General features: G+C 53.0%; 1 protein-coding gene across 2 annotated transcripts in view; it reads right to left on the reverse strand.

Moving 5' to 3' along the window:
- The window catches only part of Ccr7 (C-C motif chemokine receptor 7), a 10,309-nt gene extending 3,032 nt beyond the window's left edge, over positions 1-7,277 (reverse strand). The window contains exons 1-2 of one of the 2 annotated variants that reach the window (XM_010615045.2): positions 6,061-7,277; positions 1,983-2,032 (exon numbers count right to left, since the gene is read on the reverse strand). In XM_010615045.2, the coding sequence (XP_010613347.1) occupies positions 1,983-2,032; positions 6,061-6,115 (105 nt within the window). In that variant the 5' untranslated portion in view covers positions 6,116-7,277. Of the gene's footprint in view, positions 1-1,363; positions 1,496-1,982; positions 2,033-6,060 lie in introns of those variants that run through there. The other variant, XM_019206189.2, reaches the window with a different exon arrangement.
- Between the last annotated feature and the right edge of the window lie 6,170 nt (positions 7,278-13,447).

Raw genomic sequence — 13,447 nt, forward strand, 5'->3', positions numbered from 1 at the left:
TCCCGGTCACTGGCACCCCTGGGATTTCCTCGCCCTGAACATTTTCAGGCCTCAGCCCACTCAGGGGCTGCTGTCTGGGGCGGAGCCGGGGAGGATTCGCTTTTTTCTCCTCTGCCTGAGTGATCCTTTGACTTGGAATCAGCTCTCGAACTTCCTTGCTCGGTAAGAACTATCGGAGATCTTGCTGCTGTGCGCAGGTCCCGCCTCACATCCAGGACCCTTTACGTTTTACTGATCAGTAACTGGGCTCTGATTTCACCAAGTCCTGACCTCCCCAGGGGAACTCACGGGGGCTGGATGTGGGCTGAGCCTTGGGACCACGGAGTCAGACCCGGTTAGATCCAGGTCCCAGCCCTGAGCGTCAGTGTTTCCACCTGCGAGTTGGCAGACCCTCCCCTGTGGGCCCTACACCGCGGTTGGGAGGCTCCTGCCTGTTCTGCCTTCCTTTCACCCCCACAGAGGTTTGATTTTGCCCCTACTCCCCACCTCCATCTCCTCCCTGGCAGATCCCCGCAGCAGGGCTCAGCTGCTCTGGGCTTTTCTCAGTCTGTCTGGGGTGAAGGATCAGAAGCCTGCTGTGATTTTATCAGCGGAGGAAGGCACACGACAGACTGGGCACGCTGAGCAGCTCAGGCGAGTCTGAACTCTGCATTTATCACTCTTCTGCCTGGGCCCGGGCACGGCAGGGCTCTGTACACGGAGCAGCCTGGAGCCTGGGAGAGGCGGGGCGAGGTGGGCCGCGGTAGGGCCCAGGGCTTAAGTCTGAGCTCCCTGGACTCGAGGTTTTGGGGCCCCGCTGGAGGGGGCCGTACCCCAGCCTCTGCAGCCTGCTCCCCGCCCATCCTCCTTCCTCTCCTCCTCCTGCACCCCCAGCCCACAGCCCCACCACATCCTGCTCTGTCTGACTGCACCCCTGCCCCTCCCCGGGAAAAGAGAAGAACGTGCCCCAGCAGGCCCCCTCGAGGGGCCCGTCCCCCAGCCTCTGCAGCCTGCTCCCCGCCCATCCTCCTTCCTCTCCTCCTCCTGCACCCCCAGCCCACAGCCCCACCACATCCTGCTCTGTCTGACTGCACCCCTGCCCCTCCCCGGGAAAAGAGAAGAACGTGCCCCAGCTGTCTCTATGGCCTCCCCAGCTGCAGCCCCGGAGATGCACCGGGCGCCACGGGGAGGGGCCAGGTCCAGGGCTGCAGCCCAAGCTCCGGGGGCCCCTGGAGGGGGTTTTGGGAGCGCTGCCCGGCTCGGGCCGCCTCTGGCCACCAGACCTGGGAGAGAGCCCAGTTCTGAGGCTGGTCCCACCCCGGAGAGCTCCCCGCACCCGGCCCGTAGGAAACCCGATTCCAGAGCACGGTCTCCTCGGCCTCACTCCTGGCAGCCGGGCAACCTCCTGCCTCCACTGCTGGGTCGAGGACTGCAGACAGGCATGTGCGTGTGCGTGCGTGTGCGTGCGTGCGTGCGCGTGCACCCAGAGCTCAGGTCCCACCAGGCGCGTGGCCCGGCCCTATCCCGCCTAGAGGGGAGCCCGCACGAGTCCGTGTCACCAAGGGAACGGGGCTGCGGCACGGGGTGGGGGCTTTGGCTACGGGCTGAGAGACAGCTCCAGTGACAGGTCAGAAGCTGGGTCACCGGACCGGGGGTTCTGCTCCCTGCCACACGTGTGCGTGGAGGTGCAAAGCCAGGTCCGTGCATCCTGCGGCTGTTTGCTTTTCCTCCCTCAGGGCTCAGGAGGTCTGGTTTCTGGGCTGGATGCTGTGGGCCTGGGTGGGGAGGTGCTGCTGAGTGACGCCCCGCGCTTTGGTCTAAAGGAGTAGGGGAGCTCAGAGCACACCCCTGAGGATGTCATCTCCAAGGTCACCGCAGGTGGAGGGGCCGCCCCGCCCTGATGGAGGGCGAAGGGTTTGTCCCCAGGCCTGCTTCCTTCACACAGGCCCTGGCTGGCTGGAGGGCGGCTGCAGGCCCCAGCTCCCTGCGGCAGGAAACCTCACCTGGAAAGCGACGAGCAGAGCCACCACCAGCAGGCTTTTCATTGGTTTCCCTGGAGGAGATGAGAGGGGAGGTTATTGTTGGGCAGGGACAGCGCCATTACTGAGAGAGAGAGAGAGCGCGAGAGAGCGCCCCGGGGTGGGTGAAGGGCCGCTGTTGGGAACCCTCATCCCCAGCTCCAGGATGCCCCAGAAAGGGAACGTCAGAAGCAGACTGTGCCTCTAACACCTGGCCTGGCCCATGGGTGCTGCCCCTGGAGTTGGGGGGCTGCCCTAGCCAGTCCCCCAAGACTGTGAGGCCCGACTCACGGGCCTGCTGCCCCACCACTCCCGCGGGACCCAGGGGCTGGGAGTTGCCGAGAAGACTGGACCGCTGGCCTTTCCACAATGCGGGGGTGCTTTGGGGATCCTCCCTCCACCTCAGGACCGGCTCCTCTCACCCAGCGCAGGCGCAGGATGGAGGCGGCACCTGGGACTGAAAGGGTGTGGGGTTCCTGGGTTGTGCTTCCTCAGGTGGCCCGAGGGACACGGAGGGGACACTGTCCTGGGCACTCTCCCCTGTACAGCCACAGGCATCTGTGGCTGAGCCTCAAGGACGCTGAGGGGCACTCACGTAGGGGTCTGGGAAGCCCCTCCCCGGGTGAGCTGTGTGACTGTCTTGTGGCCTCTGCCTGTCTCCTGACCTTCAGGTCCCAGCCGGCCCTGGCCCCCGGGGGTGTCAGTCTCTGCACCACCACGCATGAGTGCCAGGCAGGACCTGCCGGATGTCCCGGCCGCTGGAAGTGGGGGAGCCCCATGCCCCGCTCCTGGCCCTCTGGAGACTGGGAAGCCCTGAAGTCTCTGTCCTTGGCCACAGCGCCACCTGCCGGAGCCCTGGGCGCATGACACCCAGGTTGCCTGACGTTCAGGCGCGGGTGGGAGGCTGGGACTGCGGGCCTGGAGGGTAGGGGAGGCCGGAAGGGTGTCAGACCCCCTCGGTAGCACCTCTAGCAGATTATCCTGCGTGCCACTGCCAGAGACGCCAACCTCAGGCACCTTCTCCCCAAACCCACAGGGCTCTGCCCGGCAGGAAGGATGAACCCCCCGCCATGATTCAGCCCCCGTGCCTACTTCGTCTCCGTTTCTGGGCACGGGCACCCTGTCCCTGTCCCCGGCTGCACATCTTCTGGAAAGCACACTGCCTTCAGAGTCCAGTACACACTCAGCCCCTGACTCCTCCCGCTGTTCAGGTTCGAGGTTTCTTTCAGTTCATCACAGCCTTTCCCTTACCCTAGAGAAAGCCCGCTCTGACTGTCAGGGAGGGGAGATCTCAAAGTGAGGGTCCGTTTCAGTAGATGAGGCACAAAGAGCAGGAGCTGTTTCTGTTTGACTCGGTGCACCCTGCTCCTGCTGGTACCGCGGGGGCTCGCGCGCGTGTGTATGTGCGTGTGTGTGTGTGTGTGTGTGTGTGTGTGTGTGATTTCTCATTCCTGGTGACAGGACTTGGTGATGTGCCGGGCTTTGGAGGCCCAGGGCAGCCCATTTTTGAGAAAGCTACCAGGGGAATTTAGGGAAATTCTGGTGGCCATGGGTGTGAGTCAGATCATTCCTGTCTGTTACAAAGTCATAAAGCAACCAACCCGGGGCAGTGGCCGGCTGGGAGGCAGGATATTGGGAATCTGAGGGTTTAAGGAGCGGTTGACCTAGATGCTGGGTGCTTTCTGAGTTCTTGAGTTTTCAGCAATGATCGTCATGAAAAGAAAATTCCCCCGACTCCTGCCTGACCCCCCAGCCTGAGAAACCTCCCAGCAGGAAGCAGGGGTTTGTGGCTGGCTGCCCCAGCCTCTTTTCCTTTTTGAGATAGGCTCTCCTTAGGTCTCTAAGTTGCCTGGGCTGGGCTTGCAGTTTAGATCTTCCTGCCTCAGCCTCCCAGAATGCTGGGATCACGGGCGTGTCCCAGCCTGGCCAGCTTCATGCCTTTCTTACCCAAGCAGCCTTGCTCTTTTGAGGGCAGGGACAGGAGACGGGTGGTGCCAACCTGGAGGTGCCGGTGCTTTGTCCGGAGATGGAGTTGTACAAACCAAGCCCTCCGGGCCACACCACCTACCTGGGGGACCCCTTTCCTTCTCACAGAGACCCTCAGAGCGGGCACTACAATGCCAACGCCAGTGGGGAAACTGAGTCACAGCCAGGTTAATGGCTTTCCCAGGGTCACCCAACTCTGGAAACTACATCCTCCTGTTCCTGGTGCCCAGATATTTGTGGGTCTCTGGCTCCTGACATCTTGTGGTTCTTGTGCTATGTTCCAGACCTCAGGGACCCAGAGAGGTGAAGTCACTTGCCAGGGGTCACACAGCTGCCAGCGATGGATCTGAGACCCTCCGCACCCTTCAAAACCAACTTCAATGCCCCTAATCTGTGTTGACAGTTCTCTTCTTGTCCCGCTTTTAGGCCTGGCAGCTTTTTGACACACCTGTCTCTCTCGTCCTCCCCAAATTCCCCAATCAGCGGCAGAGTGGCCAAAAGAAAGTAGAAGGGAAGAGGAGGCTGTGGCCGTAGTGAGACACCAGTCTCGAGAGCTTGTCTGCGTTTTCTCTGCTCTTAAGGTGTCCAAGGCCCCTCAGGCTGCTCATTCAAACCGGGAAAAAGAAAAAAAGCAGCCCAGCCTGGGTCGAGCTCTCATTTTGTGTAATAGAAACTCTGGTTTCTCATTCCCCTTGTACTCCCTGCTGGGGGGAAAACAGTCTTCGCTTGTGGTCCACCCACCTTCCCAACGGCCCAGCGCAGGGGCTCTGGAGTTGAACTTGAGGCGAGAGCATCCCTTCCTGCAGGCTGGATGGAGCCCTGCCCCTGTACATCAAGCACCCCCAGACTTAGTCCTGGGGAACAGCCGGTGGGGTTGAAGCCAGCGGCCCTTCCTACTGTGTTAAGCCATGTGGACAGAAGGAGGCTGGAGCAGGCAGGTCTCCGTGGGTCGTGTGCTGCCCTGGGCACAAGGTGGATAGCTGGGGAGTGACCTTATGGAGCAGCTTGCCTGGGAGAGGTTGAGATTTTTTTTTTTTATGGTGTTGGGGACTGAACCCAGGAACGTGGCCCTGAGCTACATCCAGCCCTTATTTTATTTTCTATTCTAAGAAAGGGCCGTGCTATATTGCCCAGGATGGGCTTGAACTTGGGATCCTCCTGCCTCAGCCCCTCAGAGTGCTGGGATCACAGGGAGCACCACCACGCCCATCCGGAAGAGATTTCCCAAAACTAAAGTGGACGAAGGCTGCCTGACACCGTTCACTCGTTCAGTCCGCTCTCAAGCCCCAGTGCAGGGCAGGACACAGAGATGGGGGAGATGCTGCCTTCCAGGACTTGCGACCAGGGCCCAGGGGGCGGGGAAGGCAGAGCGGAGGGTGAGAGCGAGGGCTGTGGTGTGGGAGGACAGCGCGGGAACCTTCACTTTTAAAGCCAGCCGCTTGTGGCTTTGAGGCCGCGCTGACTGGCGGAGCCCTCCAGGAACCCGGCCTCGCCTGGCCGGGTCTGATCTGCAGCTGAGATTGGCAGCTGGGGCTCGGGAGATGGAGGACTCGGTCTGCACCCCTTCTGCACCCCTCAAAGCAGCTGTTGTCAAAGCCCTGGTTCCACCAGGGGCCTGGCCAGGGCATCTCCACTGCCGCGTCTGCCTGGCTGTGCCCTGGGCTTACAAGAGGGCGACTGCAAAGTAGGTGTCGGGGAGCACGAGGTGGCTGGCATTTGCGTGGCTGGCACCTACCCCCCGGTGTGGGCGCCTTCCACTTTCCCCCTCAAAGCCCACCCAGCCGGGCAGCTTGGAGGTCATTCCCTTCCCCTGATGTTGGTGCCCGGAGTCCTGGGGGCCTCACCCATCACCCCAAGCGGAGAACGAGTTCCTCCGGGCCACCCAGCCTGGCCCTGCTTGTCTGCCACCTCCTGCTGTTTCAGAATGACCCCCCTCGGCCCCCTGTCCTGGGCACGGATGACCCCTGCCCCTCCCCAGATGCCACCCTCCCTGGATGGCAGCGTGGCACTGGAGACAGACACCCTCTACCCAGGTTGGCCCGGCGCCCCCGGCCCCACGCTGTTCCTTCTCACTCACCGGGGCCCATGACACTGTTGACTGCTGTCACCACACAGGAAGGCTGTGCCCGCATCCCCGGCTCCCCTGTCTGGGGAGGAAGTGGCCCTGAGCCCCTTTTAAGATGCGCCGTTAGCCACCCTCGCCTACCCCTCCCACCCTGCTCCACCCCTCCGAGCCTGCACCTCGCGCGGAAGGCACAGGGCTATGAGAAAGTGACAGAGTGACAGCCCCACCCGCTGGTCATAGGATTGTGAATCACCCGTTCATTTACATTCGAAAACCCCCAGAATCTAGGTGAGGGGCTGCCCAGAACTGTGTCCCATCGCTCTGAGTTTCACGGTCAGCTGAGCTTATAGCCACTGTCCCAGCAGCCACCGGAGGCCAGACGAAGACAGCGCCGGACCAGGGCCACCGGTCACCCAGGAGTGGTCCCCCAGGACGCCCGCCCCAGGGCATCCATAGCACAGCCCCAAAGTGAAAGTTGAAGAGTCTGTATTTACAGGTCCTGGAGCCCGGGGAGGGGCACAGCGGCCCTTCCCACTGATGGGCGCCAGTGGGTACGGGCCTTATCCATACTGGTTGCCCACAGGGATCTTTCATTGGTGGGGTGATTTGTGATTTTTTGTGCGTGTGTTTTGAGCCAGGGTCTCGCTACATAGTTCTGGCTGGCCTCAGACTTGTGACAATCCTCCCGCCTCAGCCTTGCCTGTGCTGGGATGACAGGTGTGTGCCGCCGTGTCCGGCTGCCTCTGACTTTCTCTCTTTGCTCAGCAGCGGGAGCCGCTCCAGTGGAGGATGGTATCGGAGGCAGGGGACTTTGCTTTCTGGTACAAGAAAGTCCAACAGCTAGGAAAATGGTTGCCATGGAAACCAAAAAAATTCTAAGCACTGGCTATAGCTTTGTCCTGCTTGGTGTCACCGAAAACCATGCTTTCTAAACTCCTTTCCCTCCAGCTTCTGGTGGGTCTGGCCGCTGGATGGGGCTGACAGATGAAGGTAGAGAGGAAGGGAGATACAGGGATGGATCTTTTCCCATGGCATTTCCTTTCCTTTTTAAAATGGCAGCTTTGCGCACTATAATTCCCAGGCTATAAAATGCACCCTTTTAAAGTGTGGAGTTCAGCGATGTCTGTTTATTCACGGGATCGTCCCACCACCACTGCAACCAATCTTAGAACATTTTAAATCATCCCGCCTGACAATGCGGTAATCATTAACAGTAGCCTCCGTTTCTTCTGCCCACAGCCCCTGTAAACCACAGATCTGCTTTCAGTTTCTACAGATTTGCCTAGATGGGAGCTGTCTTATAAATAGAAGGAGCCAGCAGGTGGCCATTGCCCGTGTTTCTTTCAATCCGAATGTTTTCAAGATTCACTCACTGAGTCATAAGGGTCAGCTCTCCATTCTTTGCATGGCTGAGTAGTATTCCATTGTGTGGACATACCACATCTTGTTTATTCTATATTGAATGGATGTTTGAATTGTTTCTGTTTTTTTTTTTAGCTATTATGAATAATACCATGTTTGTGTATAAGTTTTTATGTGGACCTATGCTTTTATTTCTCTTAGACATATACCTAGGAGTGGTGTTGTTGTGTCATAGGGTTGCTGTAAGCTTGACTTTTCTAATTTTGGTTTTTTGAGATAGAGTTTCGAACTCACTACGTAGCCCAGGCTGGCCTCCAACTCACGGAGATCCTCCTGCCTCAGGCTCCTGAGAGCTGGGATTATAGGCGTGTGCTACCATGCTCAGCTGTATGCTTAATTTTTGGAGGAACTTTTAAAGTATTTTCCAGAGTGGCTGCACCATTTTCTACTTCCATCAGCTGTGTATGAGGGTCCCCCCATATTCAACAAAACTTGGCACTGGACAGCGATCCTTCGATTCTGCCTATTCAAGGGGGATGAAATGTTATCTCATGGTGGTGTTTTTTTTTTGTTTTTTGTTTTTTGGGTTTTTGAGACAGAGTCTCACTATGTAGTTAAGACTGAACTGGAACTCACTAGGTAGCTCAGGCTGGTCTTGAACGCACAGCGATCCTCCTGCCTCAGCCTCCCGAGTGCTGGGATTACAGGTGTGTGCCATCGTGCCCGGCTTCATTGTGGTTTTGATACACGTTTTCTTTTTTTTTTTTTTTTAAGGTGAATTTCTTCTTCAACTTTTTATTGTAGAGAATTTAAAATATACAGAAATGATGCGCAACTAGAACAAGGAACATCCATTTAATCACTTCCTAGATTCACTAAGTATTAAGGTCTGACTTCCTTCCTCCCTTCTTTATATCAGAGTAAATTGTCACATCACAACACTTCATCTCTGAACAGTTGTCTGTTATCTTAAAATTAAGAATATTCTTCATAATCACAAAGTCAGGATCACATATAAAGAAAATAATTTCCTAACACCATCCACTATGCTGTATTGAACTATTTTAATCAATAAATGTGATTAGGAAGTGGCACTGTCTGCCTGAGATGTCACTAACAGAAGGTAATAAAACCTATTGCAATTGAGGCTATGATGGGAAGAAATAAAATTGCTTTGTGCTTGTTGATTCATATTTCTAAGTGATTACTGTTGTTGGGCACATTTTCATGTGCTTCTTTTTTTTAAAAAAATGGTAGCTTTAATTTTTTTTTCAGCTTTAATTGAGTTTATTGGTACATTTTAGGGATACAGTACAGTTACATTCATTGTTGGGATTTCATGTGCTTCTTGACAAGTTATATATTTTCTCGAGAGAAATTTTTATTTGAATTCTTCACCTATTTAAAAATCGGGTCATTTATGTTTTGTTGTTCAGTTGTAAGAATTCTTTACATATTTTATGAATATAAGATGAATATTTATATAATATATCAGATGTATACTTAGAAGTACTTTCAGTCTCTGGATTCTCTTTAGTTTCTTGTTCGTGTCTTATGGAGGACAATGTTTTAAAATTTGAGGTATGTCGGGCATGATGGCGTACGCCTGTCATCCCAGCACTCGGGAGGCTGAGGCAGGAGGATCGCTGTGAGTTCAAGACCAGCCTGGGCTACATAGTGAGTTCCAGGTCAGTCTCAACTACATAGTGAGACCCTATCTGAAAAAAAAAATTTGAGGTCCAATTTGTCATCTGGGCATTTGGTATGACATCTAAGAAAGTCCACATGGATTTATTCTTATATTTTCTCCTTAGAATTGTATAGTTTTAGCTCTTACATTTAGTTTTGATCCATCTTGAGCTGTTTTATATATGCTGTGAGGTAGGGGCCCACCTTCATTCAAGTTTCAAATTGCTTGTTGCTAGTGTATAGAAATATGATCAATTTTTGTACATTTATCTTGTAACTTGGTGAACTCATTGATTGTGTGTGTGTGTTTATGCTGTTCAGGATTTTGTGAGTATAACATCATGCCACTTGTGAAGAGAAATAGTATTTCTTCCTTTCCAAGTTGGTATCTTTTGTTTCTTTTTCTTGCCTAATACCCTAGCTAAAGCATCCAATGCAACACTGCCTAGAATTGGCAAGAGTCACTGGTACTATTTCTGATATTAAGGTAAAAAACAGTTGGTCTTTTATCTGTATGTTTTTAGCTGTGAGTTTATCATAGGTGATCATTTTCACGTTCCCTTCTATTTTCAGGTTGTTGGATTTGGTCAAATGCTCATTCTGTGTCCATTGAGATAGTTTTTCAACTTTTATTATATCAATTATGTTGTATTACATGAATTTTATATTTATATCTTGGACCAGCCTTGAATTCCTGGGATAAATTGTTTGGTTGTGGTATATAATATTTTAAAAATATGTTTCTGGATTTGGTTGATGAATTATGTACATATTTTTATAAGGATTAGTGATCTTTTTAATTTTAACTTTTCTTGTAATATCTTTGTGTTATTTTGGTAGCTGGGAAAAACTGGTTAAATGTCAATTTTCTTAAGCTTACTAAAATATTATCTTTTAGTTTTCTTAATTTTCTCTATTTTGAAATTCTATATTTAAAAATTTCACTTTAGTTCTTATTATTTTCTTTTTTTTCTGTTTGATTTGGGTTTAGTTCACTTTTTTCCTTAAGTAGAAAGGTAGAAAGGTTAAGTTCTCTATTGGATATGTTTCTTCTTTTTAAAAATGTTGGTGTTTATTGGTAGTAATTTCTCTACAAGCCCTGTTTTAGCTGCATCCTATAAGTATCAGTCTATTGTGTTTGCATTTTCAGTCATCTCAGTGTCTTTTGTAATTTCACCTCTGAGTTCTTTCCTGATCCATTAATTATTTAGAAGTGTGTAGTTTAATCTCCATGTGTTTGCAAATTCTTTAAATTTGCTTCTGTCGCTACTTGTGATCAGAAAATATACTTTATTCCCTATTCTTTTAAATTGATTGAGATTTGTTCTGTCTTACAGTCTGCTCTACTATGGAGAGCATCCCCTGTGCATCTGAACAGAATGTGTATTCTGTGTTGTAAGGGGAGTGTTCCACAGATAGCTGTTAGGTCCAGTTGGCTCATAGTATTGTTAACATCTTCAATTTCCCTGCTGATCTATTGCTTAATAGCTGCATCTTTTGTTTTTGTTTTTGTTTTTTTTGAGACAGGGTCTTGCTATGTAGTTGAGACTGACCTGGAACTCACTATGTAGCCCAGGCTGATCTCAAATTCACAGCAATCCTCCTGCCTCAGCCTCCCGAGTGCTGGGATGACAGGTGTGTGTCACCATGCCTGCCTTTTTTAGCTGCATCTTTTATTAGAAGTAAGGCATTGAAGTCTCTAACTATGTATTTTGGGGCCCTGGAGTGCGGCTGTGTACACGTCTATAGTTATCATGTCTTCCTGTGGATTGAGCCTCTTATTATTATAAAATAGCCTTCTTTGTCTCCACAAGCAATTTTTGTCTTTCAGTCCACATTGTTTATCAGGCTAGCTGTGCCAGCTCCATCTTGGGTACTTTTTGGGAGCTATGTTTTTTCCCATCACGAGCATATTTCTTCCACCCATAGGCTCCCAGTAGCATCCATCCCAGCAGTGGGCATGCATGTTGGGCCCACCAGCCAGCCCTAGCCTTGGTGCCCAGAGGTCTGCAGGAGCCTTCCCCCTTTGTGCCTGCAGCTCCCACCCCAGGCTCAGGGCTGTGGTAGCAGTACCGTGTCCCCCAGCTGTAAGGATGGTGGCAACTTCCTGCTGTCTTCTTCTCTAGGTGGCCTTGCCATCTTTTGCTTGGCCTCTGATTCTTTAAGATCACAGCTATAAGTGGCCCTTATGTTAGATCCCTTCTTTGTTTAGAGTACGGAGTGGTTTGCTTTGAGCCTAACTGATGCAAGGTGATTCTGTTTCCAAGGAGCTTGTGTTCTAGAAGAAGTTCAGGTTAGATTACACCACTGTTGTCTGAAGCTATGACCAAGGACAAGCGTGACAGGAGGCCACATCTCTAGCAAAGGAAGGACACAGGATGGCGCAGGGCCGGTAGGGAGGCAAGCAAGCAGGTAGCAGAGCTTTTCCTTTCCCTAAACTCATGAAGAGTGTTCGGGTGGGGTTCATGCAGTGTGCCGAGCTCCTCACTGGCTCCTGGGTGATCGTGGGAGAGTGGAGAAGTGTTCTCAAGGGCAAAGGCACCCAGCTTTGGGCTCCCCGGGATGCAAGCCTGGGGCCTTTCCCCGGCACCCTGCCCAGCGCCTAGCCGTTCTCCACTGGTCTCGGCTCCCCGGGGGGAGACGTGCGGAGCCCTCACCAAACTGTCCGGTCAGCCTGGAGCTTTCAGCTGTCCTCATCTCCTGCTCTTGGAAGCCCGGTGACCCCGCATACATCAGCAGTCTCTTGAACTAGGTGGAAGGGATGCTAAGAGCTCACACATTGGCAAGCATGTTGATTAGGAAGGTCAGGGCAACAGCAGTGTGGAACTATTCCAGAAGCTTCTTCCAGACGCTGCCAAGAAAAAATGAGCTTAAAGCCGTAAGACCTGGGTTCCAGGCCCGTCTTCTGTCTTCAGGTCACCTTGCAAGTTGCTTCCTATGTTGTGGTTCTTGCCCACCTGAAAAGCAGAGGGATAGGATGGCACACGCTTCCAGCTGCTCTTTTGGGATCATCTGTGTCAGTCACAAAAGCCTTCCCGGTTCCCTAGCGCCGGGCTCGGGTCAGGAGAGCCTGCAACCAGGCCGGGTGAGTTTCGTGCAGATGCACCCCGGTGCCGGGGACCCTGGGACCTCCCGGGTCCTTCCCGGCCCCTCCGGCCCCAGCTGTGTGGACGCTGTGTGCTGGGCTTGGAAACTTCAGTTTCACTTTCCTCGCTGGGCTCTGAGCAAGGCGTTGGAAATTCCCGAGTGTTTCCCAGCTCTCATCTCGAGCTTTCCCTCTGTGTTAAGTTGGCCGTGTCCACCACAGATCTGCTCTCGGCGAGAGGCCCGGGCCTGTGCTACCTTCACTGACCTCTGCCCTCAGAACTCTCACAGCCCCCAACCTCAGGGTCCCTCATTGATGTGTACAGCGCCGGGAGGGAAATTATTTTCTATCCTAGAATGTGCTTCATGCTTCCCAGAGACAGGATTGCATTGGGTAGTCTTTGCGTTGCCTAGAAAAATGCTGACTTTATTTACAGGTTCTTATTGGGCATGGCTGTGCCTGCCTGCCTGTAATTCCAGCTACTCAGGAGGCTGAAGCAGGAAGATCACCAAGTTCAAGCCCAGCCTGGGCAATTAAGACCCTGCCTCAAAAAGAGAGAGAGAGAGAGAGAAAATAAGACTCAGTTAGCTCGGTGGTTATGCACTTGCTTGCTATGTGCAAGGCCTGGGTTCAGTCACCTGATCTCCAAAAGCAAAACCGAACAGATTCTTTTATGTAACCTGGTAGAGTGCAGTACTTAGTCCGAGTTTCACGGCTTTCTGTAGCCTAGAGGGCTTTTGCTATCCCACCCGATAAAAGCAGGTGTCGATAAAAGCAGGTGTCTCACACCCTGCGAAGACTTGAAGGCAGCTCCTCCTCACCCAGGCCTGGAGCCTCCTGCCCCATGGTGGCCATGCTGTGGCGAGGACCTGGCTTGTGTTTGCAGTGAGGGCAGCCCCAGCTCATGTCCCCGAGAAGCCAGAAGGCGCCATGTTGCTTACACCCGAGGCATCTTTGGATCCCTTGGTCTGTGAAGCCTGACTGCCCTCGAGGGGCGGAGGCTGCCCAGCCCGAGTACCTTGCGAGTGGGAGTTAGGAGAAGGTGTCTGCTGGCACAGTGACCTCTCCCCAAGGTGCCCCCGCTCCTCCCTCTTGGGAAGGCCTTTTCCTGACTTCTGCGCTCCCTTTGTTGGAAATCTGATTGTACATTGTCATCTCACGTACTTGGGCAGGACCTGTACTGTGTGTGACGTTCCCTGCTTTTAGGAATGGACGCCATGACATGGGTTTTCTTCTGCAATAACTCCCTCCCTCCCTCCCTCC

The sequence above is a fragment of the Fukomys damarensis genome, unplaced genomic scaffold (assembly GCF_012274545.1).
Source record: "Fukomys damarensis isolate Sample0158 unplaced genomic scaffold, DMR_v1.0_HiC HiC_scaffold_13, whole genome shotgun sequence".
NCBI lineage: Eukaryota > Metazoa > Chordata > Mammalia > Rodentia > Bathyergidae > Fukomys > Fukomys damarensis.